Source organism: Filicampus tigris, chromosome 12 (assembly GCF_054856515.1).
Source record: "Filicampus tigris isolate MCC_2025a chromosome 12, RoL_Ftig_1.0, whole genome shotgun sequence".
NCBI lineage: Eukaryota > Metazoa > Chordata > Actinopteri > Syngnathiformes > Syngnathidae > Filicampus > Filicampus tigris.
In genome coordinates, this window is record NC_141228.1 from 21,597,588 (window position 1) to 21,612,822 (window position 15,235).

Consider the following 15,235-nt stretch of genomic DNA (forward strand, 5'->3'; position numbering starts at 1 on the left):
CACTGTCCATATTTTTTTTTATTAATTAAATACACCATAGTGGAGCAAATGTCTCGGAAAATATCACAAATAAATTCATCTCTTTTGTCGGGCATTTAAATGTTGGGAAACTCTACACCAATGAATGACTGACAGGGAGCATTAGTGGAGGTTTTTTTCGGGTGTGAAAGGGAGTAGAAGTGGTGGGACAACAACATTAACATGCATACTGTACATACAAATACACCAAATGTGGGTGCGGCTATTTTTGACACCAGGTAAGGAGGGAAAAAAAATAAGATAAAAAAAAAATAAAAAAAAAATATCACAATCCCGCCACAACATCAAAATGATATCATGTTGCTTCAATAGAAAACATGACACCATCGGAATTTCGGAAAAAAAGTCACAATCTCTTCCTGTAGAGTCTTTTTGTTTAGGTGTCCCCGCCTCGTTAAGTGCAAGTATCCCATCCAGGTTTGGGGAGAGTTTGGAAAAAAGGTCCACAAAATGTCTGTGGTGAGGATGAGTAGGGGGGCTAAAATGAAGGCACACGTCCCTGCTTTCCCGCGTGGCGTCCGTTTAGCACACCTGAAGAAAGAAGAGAGGCGTCAGTGAAGGGTTTTTTTCCCAAGTGATTTGGAAAGCTAGCCACATTGCTGTTTTATACACACAATTAGCATTAGCCAGTGTGCTCAACAGAAGCCAACCTCGAATTTTACAAACACAGTTAGCATTAGCATGTACGCCGCAGTACATATTTGACAGTTAGCGTCAGCTTTAGCCAGCTAACAGAGCATACACCATTTCATCGCTGTCCTGTGAAAAACACTTCTGTCCAATTTTGCAAAAAAAATTAATTTTCACATTTATGAGATCTCTGTAACGCGGAAACACCATTCACGTAAAAATGAGAACATTTTTTAAAAAATGGACATAAATGTTTTTCACAGGACCGCGACGATTTGCATAAGCTTCAGTCAACTAGCGTGACCGCATCGGACCTTTATTTTGTTAGCGTTCGCCAGCTAGCACAAACATCCTATTTTAGGTGTACCTTTGTCTTACGTACGCACGTAGCATTTGCAAATTGGCACAAAAACACTTAGCTTGCGGTTTAGCCGGACGACATAACCACAGCACACCGCTAGCTTACATCCACGGCTAGCATCGGCCATCTAATTTTGCTGTCATTTCTTGAGTTGCCATGATTCCACCGGCTGAATTTCTCCCTCCGACCGATCGGGGCGGCGGTACCGGAGTCAAACATGTCATGCTCTCTGTGTTTATTTAATAATTGTCCGTGTTAGGCGCGCTATAATTAAAGCAGCGTGGCCGATATCCACCACCACAGTGCACTTTAGCATCAATAATGCAGCACATTTCACTACAATGGATGTGGAGCGCATCAATAAGCAACGAGGCCCCGCTGTTTACCACGACTTAAACAGACGTCCGCAATTAAGCTTCCGAGCACTTTGAATCGGCGGGCCCCTGAAAAGGGCCGGCGCGCGTCTGCGAGGATTTAGAGGCGCACAAGCGCCGTCGCCGCTCCGAAGCACTCAAGGTGAAACCACAATGCAATTTCTCTTCCCGGCCGACGTGATTACATCTGCCGCGGGCGTAATGAGGGACCAGTGCGTCCTTCGCGTATGATTAGACGTGTGTTTTGCTTTCAAATGGCAAGAGTACAGATCACGTCACGCCGCCCCCGGGCTATGGATGCTGGCCTAGGTGAGCACAGAAAAACGGTGAAAGATGCTCATTAACGCGCCAGAGTACAGAGATTCAAGATCAGACCTTGTGAGGGATGACTTACAAGCGTTTCACGCTTCATAGTCAATCCTCAAAATTCGAATCACTAGCATCCTTGAATTTGCCCAAAAATGTCCAACTTCCTGTTCAGTCGGGCAATGGTTTTTCAGACTTTTTTTTTTTTTTTTTTTTTAAACAATGAACGTGTCCAACGAGTTTTATGTAACTGAGAAACTAGTCAGGGCCTGTTTTTTTCTGCTAACTTTCCAGGGGAAGCCACTGAGTGCAAAAGGGCCAACTTCCTGTTCAATTTCGGAGATGCGTCCTTGTGACTTTTTGGTGCGTCCTGTTTTGATAGACATGTCCACCAATTTTCATGTAAAAACTCATGCCAGCGGTTGACTTGTTACCCCAAAATTTCTGTGGCGTGACTGTGATATGGCAGCTTCAAATCAAAATGGCCGCTTTCAATTTTGGGAGCGGTCTTTGAGAGTTTTCCTGCATTAAAGTGAAAGTCAACCCAAACATATATTTTTTTAAGAATATGTTCCCAGCAGGCCCACTAGTTGAAACACGGCATTCTGGTTAAAATTGCGTTTGTGGAATATAAATTAAGCAGCAAAATGCACTCGTTTTTATCCATCTCTGGGGGCGGCCATTTTGTCTTCTGTCGTCTGACAAAGACATCACAACTGCTCACAAGGACCAATCACAGCTGACCTGTTTTCTGAATCTGAGCCGTGATTGGTCGTTGTGAGCAGTTGTGATGTCATTTTCAGTCGACGGAAGACAAAATGGCCGCCCCCAGAGATGGCTAAAAACAAGCTGATTAGCACTTATTCCACAAACGCAATATTTATCAGAATGGGCTTGCATAGAACATGTTCTTGAAAAATAAAATGTTTGCGTTGACTTCCACTTTAAGAAAGACAAGTCTACTAAACCGCAACGGCTCGACCAAGCTACGGTTCTCAACTCCAAAAACATGACGCGTTGCAAACAAAAATTCGACTTCACGACATTGATCAGTTCATGAGAGCGTTTCGAAAGCGGGCGGGGGCGAGGGTCTCACCTTCTGGTCCGGCAGTAGCGGGTTGGTCTGCAGCGAGCTCAAATGGCCGTTGATGAGCGCCGTGGGTCGGTCGTGCTCGCAGAACAGGCTGCCGTTGACGTAGTGGAAGCGGTCGCCCGGGACCAGGCGGTTCCGGCAGGTGGAGCAGGTGAAACACTGGAGAGACCAAATTAGGAAAAAAGGGGGGTCTTGACGCCTTGGAGCAGAGAAAAAAAAACAAAAAAAAACATGGCCACCTCCGACTAACGACCTTCAATTGGGGAACCGCTAATGAGGCTCATGAGGGGTTTCCGGCTAAACGGGTCACCTTCACGCACCGGTTTTGACTTCCACGGCTACAGAAACGCTTTGGACTATTAATAGAGCACATCCTTGGCACAGAAATGTCCAAACCTTTCGCTAATAGACCTGCTAAATGGCCCAGCTGAGGAAAACTGCAAATAAGTCTGATTTCGCAGTAATCCCCACAACGTTGCAGCTGCCGTAGAAAGTTTTTTTTTTTGTTTTTTTTTTGTGTGTGTGCTGAAATATATTTACAATGTGCTTAACAAGCATCTTCATACAAGTGTCAGTTTGATTACGGCATGTGTGATGCTTAAACTACTATTTTTTTTATTTCAATTTTACAATCTTTGTACAATTTATGCAAAAAAACAACAACTATATGTTTGAAATGTGTGTTTAAAGCGTGTGGGAGGTGGATTTTACGCCTTAAATTATATTAAACAAAATAAATATAGGTTTTACATCACCTTTGGAAGAAACTTGGTTGAGTTGTAAATTTCTTTTTTTTTAAAGTTCAAAAATATTTTAAAATAGGTCATTTTCATCCAAATTCTGTTTGAATTCCATTATTTAGAGTTAAGTAGATTCTGATTAATTACAGGATGAATTAAATACAGTACACACTTTTTTTAAATGTAAATGTAAAGTTATTCAATTATTTATTTACAAGAAAACGAAGCAGCCATTTAAAAATACGATACATGTTATATCATTCCATTCTGAAAAATGTTCGTTTCATCATTTATTTATTTTTAAACGCACTGCTGCTAGATCAACGGGTACCACTTGCCACTTTGTTGGGTCAGCGAACCAAACGGTACCGCTTGGTGAAAACGTCGGCTTCAAGTACCCCCTTCTCTTGTATGTGATGCTAAGCTAACTTGCGGTCGCCGGCATGCAAACAAGATGGCCGCTTCGGGAGCGCTCACCTTGAGATGGTAGACGTTGCCCTGCGCCCTCATGACCAGCTCGCTGGCGGGGATGGACTGACCGCAGGCACTGCAAGCACCGCTGTTGCCGAATAATCTGAGCGGAAAGAAGAGGTGGGCTTAATCTTACCGTCCGTCAGGCGGACGTCAGGACCGTAAAAGGGCGCGTTGTCAATCGGAATGACACCGCCTCACCCAAAAAATGTGACAAGTTGTTAAGACACGGTTACGGGAAATCGACAGCCTGTCTAGGCAGCAGCGCCACATTGCACCCTGCCGATTGAGTAGAAGCACCTTTTTATTTTTGACTTTCTGGACCTGGATTTGACACACCGCCGGTTGCAGCCGACAGGACAGTTGAGGACGCCACCCAAAACAAAAAACAACATTGCAACATAATGTGTTGGATAAGCAGCATCAGCAGCCCATCGAGGCGGCGACGCCAGGTTGCGGCCGTCAGGAGTGTCGAGGGAACGGCGTACATGATACTTATTTAACCCAAAAATGTGTCGTTTGTATGAGCTAATAGTGTGGTGGAACACGAGCAACCACAGCCCGTCCAGGCGGTCGAGGCCATTACGAATGTCGATTTTCCATCGCTGCTGTGCTTCAATTAGGAAGCTGTCAGTTCTCATCACTATTATGCAGTAACAAACACAAAAGACCTGACGTTACTGTCAGCTGATGTGCCAAAACAGAAGCATCCACAGCCCATCCAGGCAGCGACTTTGGGCTGCTCTGATCAGTACTGTCGGGAGGCGCTCCCAACCAGGCGGCAGCGGCCATCGGACGCTCTGTCATTGCCGCGCTTCGGTTCTCATCATCGCGACACCAACACAAAAACGCGTTACCTACCTACAAGCTAACAATGAAGCGGAACAGGAGCATCCGCAGCCCGTCTAGACGGTAGCAGGCATTAGGAGCGTCAATGATGTTCTGTCGCTTTGCTGGCGCTATTAGAAAGCCGCCATTTCTCATCATCATTCCTCACACTGTAACACAAAAACGTGTCGCTCCGACGAGCTAATAATGCGCCGCAGCAAGAGCGTCTGCGGCCCGTCCAGGCGGTTGCAGCCATTAGGAGCATCTCGAGCGCTCTGTCACTGCCCTGTTTCCATTAGAAAGCTGTAGCTAGTGGGCTTGATATATCATGTGCACGGGTTAACCTTTTCAATCACGGTGTCAACACTTTAGATTTGCTTCTACTCATCTCCCCCCCCCCTCCAATCCCGACCACCGACCCCCCCTCCCCCCTCCCCTCCCCTCCCCTCGATAATGAAATGCTTGCTGCGGCTTCCTTTCTATCTTCCTTCTGAGTCCACAATTTAGATTACTTCATCTCAGCGAGCAGCAAACTGAATGAAATTTCGATTTGAGCAGAAAGTAATTTACTGGGATCTGGAGCCATTTGTCATCATATCTCAGCGGGTGTTTGCTCTATCACGCCACTTTTCCTAAGCAATCAAATAAGAGCGCGGCATCTGACATGCTTCGATGGGAAGGGCGGGAAAAAAGAAAAGGGGGTGAGGTGGGAGAAAGCGGGGACAGAGGGGATCAGATTAAGTTGTTTGGCGTAAACACCACGGTAGACTTTTTTTTTTTTTTCCCGCCCAATTCGGACATATTGAAGGGCTTTTTACGAGGAAGTAATGAGCTAAATTGAGGTTCCGCATCCCGTCCAAACAGGAGGGAAGAAAGCGGGTTGGTTGGGGGTCTGCTTTCAATAAGACAGCAGCAAATTTAGTCTGGGAGTGATTTGGAAAGGCTCCATCAAAACTCAATTCCACAAACTAATTAACTGGAGGCTGACGGTGACGACGGTGCCAGCTCGGCGCTTTCACTGGGACAAACGTGACGCAAACGTGTCGGGCCTGGCAGCCCCCCCCGCCTGCACCCGACAACAACAACGCGAGTCCCTTTGTGCTGCTCGCATTCTGGTAAAAAAAACCAAAAAAAAAAAAAACACATTGTCACTTTAAAGGTTAAGTCGGGAATTGAGCTAGATGACTATAGATGTTAAAGTGGAAGTCAAGTCAAACATTTTCTTGACAATAATGCGCCACCGACAGTCTAAAAACGATATTCGGATTCATATTTGGGGAGTACAAATTTAGCCCCCCAAAAAAATCCAGCCGTTCTTATCCATGTCCGGGGGCGGCCATTTTGCCTTGTAATGCCACTTGCTGTCGGCGGAAAATGACGTCGCAGTGACCGAGGGCTCAGGATCTGCTCTTGTGATCTTCAAAATCTGAGCCCTTTCTTGCTCTGATGTCATTTTCAGTTTCGATGTTGACTTTAATGTGCATGTTTTCCCTTACAGAGTTTTTGTTGCTTTACTGTGAATATTTGTATTATTTTTATTTGTTTGTTTTTTTTTTGCATCTAGGCGGTTGCAACATTGTGTCCCTCCCCATAGTTTAGGCTTTAATCTAAGTCCCCTCACAGTTTTTGCTTTAATACGGGCGCTTTTCACTTCAGTTGTAGTTTTAATGCAGATTTTATTTGTTCAGTTGGAACTTTAATGCAGAATCATTTTCTCTCCGTTTCAGCTTTACGCATTTTTTTTTCCCATGCATTTTTGGCATTTTTTTCCCTCGAAGTATTTGCTTTAATGCAGATTGTTTTTCTTTGCCTTTAGTTTTAGCTTTAATCTGGATTTTTTTTTTTTTTAATCTAGTGAGTTTGTGTCGATGTTTGTGCGTATACATTGGCATTTCCCCCCCCACTTTATATTGTCAACGTTTTCCCTTTAGTGTAGGTTTATTTTCTCGGACTTTTGCTTTAATTCTGATCTTTTTGTCTTCACAGTTTTGGCTTTGACGCAGAGATGCTGTATGGATCGATCTATATACATACAAGCACCGTATGGCTATTATGCTTTTAACAGATATCGCACATCCGCTCGACTGAGAGCACAGTTGGTGACAGTAGAGTGTGACAGCAGAGGGGAGAAAGGAACCTGCGCTCTCGCACAAATCTCGCAATAATATGGATTCAAATTTGATGATATTAGGCTTGCAATGGCATGATAAACTCCAGCCATATCAGACTTTTGGACACGTATGATCGAGGCCTGCCTTGGATCTGATTTGGATATCCCCCCCCCCCCGCCACACACACACACACACAAACATACTGACCCGGGTCCCCACAATGTTGTGGGCTGAAGCGTAAACGCATCCAGAATGGGAAGTGGGCATTCCGAAGCTGTGTGTAAATCCAGCCCAAGAAGAGTCGCGTATGCACAATCAAGCGGTCATCCATATTTGAAGTCGGGCTCTAATGGCCTCGAGTGCCACTGAACTCCAGCGCCCGGGTGACACGCCAGCGCCGGGGCGGCGTAATTAACGTCGGGGGACCTTTTAATTGCGGCGACGCATCTGTTTGGGCTTCTTATCCCCCCGTGGCCAACCCCCACCACCCTCGCTAAAAGTACAATCTTGACTGATGTGAGGATTACATTAAAAAGAAGAAAGCAGTCTGTCAACAGTGCGGCTGTCAGGTAAAACGCCGGGCTCATTCAGTGCTGCCTTTGAGTGGGGTAAAATTACAACCCCCCCCCCCCCCCCAACCAACCCCCACCCTCCTCACATGCAGTCCATTAAAAAGGCTTCTGTGCATCAGCGGCCAAAGCACCTTAAAAGCATGAGGCCATATTGAAACTGAAGCGCGGCTTTGCATAATGGCAGAAGGTGCATTAGAGTGGGGGAGGGTGCGGGGCGAGGGGGGGGGGGGGCAAGGATGTGTGTTGTGCACGTGTTTCGGGAGGACGGACGGTGACGTCGGACGGCCAAATTACACGCGGTTAATTCAGAGTAACAGATCGGGCCCCCGCCGAGCGAGTGCAAGGCCCTCGGAATTAATTCCGTTATGACAAATCAAGATAAACGCGGCCGCTAAATTGCACGGCCATTTAATTAATTCCCCGAGATCCCGCGCTCGCCGGGCTCTAACGGTTCACGTCGCGCCGCCGCTGTCATGGCGCTCGCTCGAGCAGGCTTCAGAGTGATATTAAATAACCAACTATTAGATTTACCTCGCACGTTCCATTGGAAAAGTGCCATTTAATTACCTCGGCTTATTCAATTAAGTGGGGGGGGGGGGGCGGCGGGGGATGCGTTTTCTCCCTTGAATGCTGGAGCAAATTAATTCCCTCGGAGACAGAAGACGTCACCATTCCCCCAAAATGTGATTGTGGTGCCTGTTGATGGGCTTCGAGTTTGATTTAAGCGCACTTGAAATCTTCGAGCACTTTAATGCCAAACATTTTGCAACGGGCACGTTTGCCGGCGCCAACGTTGGCGTCGAGCAAGGCTAGTTTGTCTCACTAACTGGCAGTGAGGGAAGAGCGATCATATTACTATACCGAAACTTCATTTCGCGAATATTCCAGAATCAATTTGTTTTTAGTATCGATCCACCGAGTCAGAAATAATCTTTTGATCCTGAACTATTGCAACCTCAATGCTGAAGCGGCGCTTCGATACCAAATCAGAGATCGCTTCACACTGAAACGAATTGAAATAGCGATCCTTTGATAACGACATTTGCAATATTCAATACCGAAATATTAGGGGTGTAACAAAAAGCCATTTGAATCGGAAAATCGGATTTGATTTTAAAGATTGACTGCATCGGTATACGAACTAATGAACGATTCTCAATATTTCTTGAACCGGCTGATGGCACCATCAAAAAGTTATAAATTGGTTTGATGTTGCTGATGAATTGTTGTTGTTTCTTTGAATTTAAGTTACTTGAACAGTTTGGAAAGCTCTTGAGTGTTATCGCTTGTTCATAAACATGACAAATGCTACAAATACACTTCTCTAGTCTTTGATGATGGAACTATCATGTTTGCAGTATGGGCAAGTTAATTCATAATGTAAAAATATTGTTCGCGTACAAGGGGAAACTTATTGCATCCTCTCAAACTCAACTGTAGCATATCAAGTCAAATGGTAATCCCACTGAATCGGACCGAATCATATCGTTTCGTTTGAAAAGGGACAGCCCTTGAATCGTATCACAACCAATGTAACGGGACAAGTATCGAATCGTCTTTTCCTGGGCACCGCGGCGAAATACTGAAAATGTTATCTTGACATGCAAGTCCTGCGGTACTAAAAAGCTGATCCTGCAATACGTAAATATCAAGACTTTGATAGTGATACACTGAAAAATGGATCCAGAAATACCGATCATCACCGACATAGGTGCTTACGATAGTGACAAGCATCCATCCATCCATTTACAGACCCTGAAATATTGATCCTGTGATACTGACAAAGACTGATATTGAAATGTTAATATTTTGTTCATGAGAGTCTGAAATATTGATCCTTCCAGACTGAAATATTGATACTTGAAAAAAAAAAAAATGGATACAGAAATAGCAATACTTTGGTCCTTTGCTACTATAGTCCAGAATCTCCACCTGACTGCAGTTGGTCCGTCCATCTCCTCTTAGGCGAAGACCCTTGTTCTCCAGCTGCGTTCAACGTGGCGCCGTTTGAAGTGGAAACCCAGGCGAGTACTACAAAAGCAACATTACTGTCCCTTTAAGATGAGGGAGAGAGGAGGGGACGGAAAAAAAAGAAAAAAAAAACCAAAACAAAAAAAAAAAAAAAAAAAAAAAAAAAAAAAAAAAAAAAAAAAAAACAAGCATCAAATGGCCTTGGCAATAATCCGTCCTCACTATCTGCCTTTCTCTGCTGCTCCCTCTCAAAAGCCAATTTGCTTAATTAAATGTTTTGTTTGCCCGCGCGCCTCTCATTCATTTCGGACACGTCAGCGCGCGAGCGGAGACAAGCCAGGGAGCAGATCTCATTAGATAAAACCCATCAGGACTAAAAGGAAATGGAGGGGGTGGGGGGAGTGGGGGGACTTAGCGGCTATAATTAAAGCATTTAATTGTGTAGACTCACTGTCAGATGCCTGCTTTATCTCCACGGGGATCGCACGCTTCCATCACACGCATTTCGCTTTGTTTGAGCCCGGCTACAAGTGGGAAAGGTGCACGGCTCGCTCGCTCGCTTAAACGGCGCCAGCGTCCCGTTAAAAAGCAAGCGTCCCATTGACTCCCTCTTCACGTGCTCAAGTCGCGTCGTGCCAGCCGAGGCTCGGACGCAACACGGGCGGGGAAACCGGGAGGGGGGAGCGGCCACAAAGTACCCGTTTGGCAAAGTTGCGACAACGGTGCAGATTTGTGGATTCGTGTATTCCCTTTACAAATTTAGACGCGTGGCTAAGAAACGCGAGCGCAGCTTCGCTCGAAAGCTGCACCAGGCAAAGTCCTCTACCGGAGGCGCGCTCCATTTGCTGAGCCCAAACGGTCTCGGAACGACACGAGGAGGGATGCAACAATAGCGCTGAGCGTATCTGTGCCCAAACTTCACGTTGTCCCTCGAGAAATATCCCGGTACTATGGCCTGACATCGACCTTAAAAGGAAAGTGAAGTCAGCAATGGCGGCACGCGGAATCACTTCAGCTGTCCTGTTCCAGTTTTAGTTTAGAACTACAGCAAGCAGTCTCAGGCGGTTTTTCACTCACTTTATTTTGCCCGTAAAACAGCATGCGCAGTCCTACTTGTTGTGCGCTACACCCAGCTCCCGTCTACGAGCGGCCACATGGTCGAGGCAACGGGAACGCCAACTGCTGCCGACGTAATGCAAGATTTCTTTTGATACTGCGCAGCGAACAAAATGCGTCAAAACCTTTTCGAGTCGTACACAGACCGGTTGGCGTTGCCGTTTTGGTTAGCAACGGAACACAAGCGTCGACACTGTGGCGCGATCATGTCAGAGTCTGCTCATCGCTGCCAACGTGACTGTCGGATTATTTTTGAATAGCGCGGTCAGACTCACACCCTTCTCCTCGTCTGAGGGACTGTTAACTGTGCTGCTGTTTTGGTTAGCTTCCGCATTTGACTCTTTTAACGTGCTATCTATGCAGGTGGCAAACCAAAATGCACTGTTAAGGCACACGTGCCGAGTGCTGAAGACAAATTTGGTGTGGCGCCGCAAACCCAAAAAGCGTTGGAATAATGCAAACATTATCGCTTGTAATCCGTCTTGTCTCCTTGGAAGCAGATGAGTATCAAGACAAAACACTTGTCTCCCTCACTTTCAAATATCATATCGCCGTGATTTATTTGACTCGCCTTTTAGCTCGGAGGGAATAAAGTTAACTTTCGGGAGCACCACCAAGACAAGGCAAATATTTATCATTTATACGCACAGTAAAGACCGTTTGTCTGGATCGTGTCATGACTGGAGAAGGTGCGGTTTCACCGACACCGACAAAATGCTCGTTTCAAACATTACGGAGCTAAACAAACGTGTTTATTTTTCTATTTAGCGGACATGACGATATTTAGCGCAAGAGCAACTTGCGGGTGATCACGCTGCCATTTTGGTTAGCAACAAAACAGGCACAGCGGCACACGGAACTGCAGCATTGAAAGGCTCACCGAGCATTGCTCAAGACGCTTGGTGCTTCCCCGAATTTGTCTCCCTAACCCCTACACGCCCTCCAGGTGCTGCTGTTTTGGTTAGCAATCAAACACAAGCACAGACACACACACAACAACAATGTGGAGCAACCACACATCAGAATCAAGTGGATCTTGCTACGTTGCTTAACATTGCTTAGAGTTTAATTTACTGCATCTGAGAGAATGTTTACAGGCTCCTGTTTAGGTTAGCAACATAACATCGTCTTCCCTTTCAGCTCAGTTTTGTGGGATTGCTGTGTCGTTTTTACCTGATGTAGTCGTTCCGGCAGAGGATCATGCCGCTTTTGGTGTAGCACGACGTGCCGATCTCGCCCAGCTGCGCCTGGCAGCACGAGCACTTGAGGCAGCGACTGTGCCAGTAGCCGTCCATGGCGTACAGGAGGAAGCGGTCGGCGATTTTCCCGCCGCAGCCGGCGCAACGCTTCCACGGCAGCGAGCCGGCGGACATGGACGCCGGCGGCTGCTGCGGGCCGTTTCCTCCGGGATTCACCATCGGTCCTGGGGGGGGGGGGGGGGGGGGGGAGATGGGATTTACTTTTGGCGGTGCTCGTCGATACTTCATTTGAGAGAAGGACTCCCCAGAAAATAAACACAATATTGTGGAGCGACCCCATGTCATCTATCACTGGGGCGACTCTTCTGGGGAAATGAAGAATGGCAAGAATCAAGGCAGACTGGGTGGAACAAATAAGTAGACTAGCTCCAACAATTATAAACATGGGCGCACACAACACTGTGGAGCAGCTACATCAAATACAACAACAAAAATGAAGAATATTTAAAATATTTGATAGAAATGAAGCAAAACATCATGGAGTGAATTCAACTACGCAGGACGACTAAGTGGGAGAGCTTATCAAAACAAACATGAACACACAAACATTGTGGAGCAACCAGGTGTCAGAGGAAAAAAATGAGACTATTTTGGGAAAATGAAGCATAACGCCAAGAGGGTGAGTCAAACCGGGCTGACTGAATGAGTCACATAGCTCCTTGGAACATAAACGTTGACACACTATTGTGGAGCAACCACATGTATGATTCTATTTGAGGGCAAAGGGGAAAAGAAGTGAGGATAACTGGGTAGGGCAAATAAGTGATGTCGTGCTGTAGGAACATGGACGCACACAACATTGTGGAACGATAACATGGTGTTGTCGACTAGAAAAAAAAAAAAAAAAAAAGATTACTTTGGAGAAGTGAGGCAAACCGAGTCGAGCCAACTAAGTAGCTCCAGGAACATAATGACGGACATAAACAACATTGTGGAGCGACCAAAAGTCTAAGTATACTAGGAGTAGGGCACTTTGGGAGAAAGGAAGTGAACCATCAAGAATCAAAGTAATCTGGATTGAACTAATAAGTCACTTAGCTTCCTGGAAGATAAACACCGACACACAACATTGTGGAGCAACCATATGTCTGAGTCTACTGGACAAAAAGTAACTACTGTTTTAAAGTGACAAACTAATGATGATGAACTAAAAAGTCTCATAAACATGTTGGCGCGCAACATTGTGGAGTGACCACATGTCTGGAGTCTACAACAAAAAAAGAGACTGTTTAAAATATCTGGGAGAAATGAAGCAATACGTCAATAAGTGATGATAATTGGACCCAAATAAGTCGGGTCATTCTCTGGAAAATAAACATGGACACACAACATCGTGGAACCAACACGTCAGTGTCTATGGGAAAAATGAGTATTTTGGAGACATCAAGTACCACATCAGAATGGATGAGCTCCTTGGAACGTAAGCAATATTGTGGAGCGAGCACATGTTAGAGACGAGTAAAAAGGGATGAATTTGGAGAACTAAAGCAAAACATCAAGAAGCAAGGCGGCAGACTGGCCTTGACACATGAGGATGAAGACGAAACTTTGCGTTTTGTTCGTTTGCTGCTCGGAAATTGTAAGGCGTCTATTTGAGGAAGATGTTTGGACTTTGAAAGGACAAACAGAATACCCTTCTGCGCCGTATTGTGCCTCAAGGGTATGCGGCTGGATTTGCCATCCTTCACTAGAAAAGAACTTTTTTTTTTTTTTTTTCATTTCTAACCTTCTTCAGATTGACATCCATCACAATTACTCTTCCAAATATGACGTCCTTAATACGTTTCTGCCAAGCGTTCTTACGTCAAGCAGCCATTAAATGTCATTTAAAAGTGTAATCCCCTCCGATTTGGCGAGGCAGCCAAATCTTTTGCTAAAGGCAGGTAGGCTAATTGGGTCTGGGGAAGAGGAAGGGGGAGTAAGTGGGGAATAGGAGGGCGGCGGCGGCAGGGGCGGGGGGGGTCCATTCACGAAGCCATTAGCGATGGCTTTTAGGGACAAAGCAGGCAGCCTACCTTTAGAGCTGATTACATCTGAGGAAGAGGAGGATGAAGGAGGCGACCTGAAAGTGACTCCTCGGGTAAACAACACGCAGCCATCGTCAAGTTTCACACAGGGGAGGAGGAGGAGGAGAGGACGGTGGAGTGGAAAGGAGCTTTTAACTTCACTCAGGTAATTACACGGCCGGGCAATTTGAAGAGAGCAAGCGATAAGATCGCGTAAAAGTCAAAGTCATCATAATAAGCGCGTCGTTTGGTTCGGTTTGACCGAAAAACGGCGTGCTAGCAAACGTCAGCTAGCATACTAAATACAAAAAGTGAAGTGTCCCCCCCCCCCTAAAAAAAAGACTTTCAACCACGTTTAAAACATTCTACTCACTAACTCAAAAGAAAACCGAAGAAAACTCACCTAGTTTAAAGTGTAGAGAAAAAGTGAAGAACAAGCAGGAGAAACAGTCCAAAAAGTGCTCGTAGATTTTTTTTTCTCGCAAAAACAGGGAGGGGGTGGCGGGGGGTAGTTTTTTGACTTATATTATTTCCACCGTTTTACTGCCTCGGCGTTCGGCTGTGGCGAGAATACGCGGACTCCATGGCGAAAAGAAACTCGGAGGTCTGCCGCATCGCTGTAAGGTCCTCACACCGAGTGGAGCGTGCCTTTGACGGCTTGAGCAGCGCCGAGGATGCCGCTGCTGTTTCTCTCCCGTCCGAAGCTCCTGCGCCTCACGTTCTTCGAGTCTCTGACAAGGAAACGAGCGCCTGTAGAAATGACTTCTGCCTGGGTGACGGCCCAGCGCTGCAGCCAATCCGGGTCAAGAAAGTGGAAACTGGGGGTGGGGATTAGCGAGAGCCAGCCAATCAGAGCGAGAGAGAGAGAGAGGAAAGGCAGTGCTGTAGAGCAGAAAAAAAACCCACTTGCAAATACTTCACTGTATCATTATTGTTAATATTACCCATGCATATTTGATTAATGCCCGTATTAATCTCTCGTCATTTATTATCTTTTGCATGGGATCACATTCTCAATGGAAACGTGCAGAACGCAGACGTAACCTCGCGGCTGGCTTTAATTACCTGACATTCCAGAAGGGTGTAGCGAACCAAGTTCTGGCACGCATCAACGTGCGTGCTCGTTATTTGCGTGGAGTGGCGCCATCGTCTGGCACAGAGGGCAATTGCAGCGAGGCGCTCGGCTGTCATTTGTGACCTCATTAAAGACCCCTGGGGAGTTGGGTTCAAGCTAAGATGGCTGCTTCAGCGGTTGGTTTTAGAGAAGAAGGAGAAAAAATACGTCTCTGTTGATTTTAAGGAAGAAGATTGGTTCAGGTCATGTACTTAGCCCAGAACACTGGTTATAGAGAAGAAGA

General features: G+C 45.9%; 2 protein-coding genes across 3 annotated transcripts in view; both read right to left on the minus strand.

The window, feature by feature from the left end:
- On the minus strand, window positions 1-12,030 carry lmo4b (LIM domain only 4b). The gene is made up of 4 exons (XM_086046754.1): window positions 11,786-12,030; window positions 4,021-4,117; window positions 2,807-2,962; window positions 1-570 (listed from the first exon to the last, which is right to left on the minus strand). Exons 1-4 carry the CDS (start codon window positions 12,028-12,030, stop codon window positions 562-564), a joined length of 507 nt encoding a protein of 168 aa, XP_085902880.1. The 3' UTR covers window positions 1-561.
- hs2st1b (heparan sulfate 2-O-sulfotransferase 1b) overlaps window positions 11,888-15,235 on the minus strand; it is a 27,861-nt gene continuing 24,513 nt past the window's right edge. Inside the window, exons 10-11 of one of the 2 annotated variants that reach the window (XR_015088916.1) lie at window positions 14,943-15,120; window positions 14,286-14,759 (exon numbers count right to left, since the gene is read on the minus strand). The gene's annotated coding sequence lies outside the window, so the exon portion shown is untranslated. Of the gene's footprint in view, window positions 12,036-14,285; window positions 14,760-14,942; window positions 15,121-15,235 lie in introns of those variants that run through there. The other variant, XR_015088917.1, reaches the window with a different exon arrangement.

Excerpts from the sequence above, each read along its gene's own strand:
- lmo4b (XM_086046754.1), bottom strand. The coding sequence starts at position 12,030 with ATGGTGAATCCCGGAGGAAACGGCCCGCAGCAGCCGCCGGCGTCCATG. Across the intron at positions 4,118-11,785 it reads TGCCGGAACGACTACATCAG|ATTATTCGGCAACAGCGGTG; the intron begins GTAAAAACGACA and ends CTTTCCGCTCAG. Across the intron at positions 2,963-4,020 it reads GCAACGTCTACCATCTCAAG|TGTTTCACCTGCTCCACCTG; the intron begins GTGAGCGCTCCC and ends TGGTCTCTCCAG.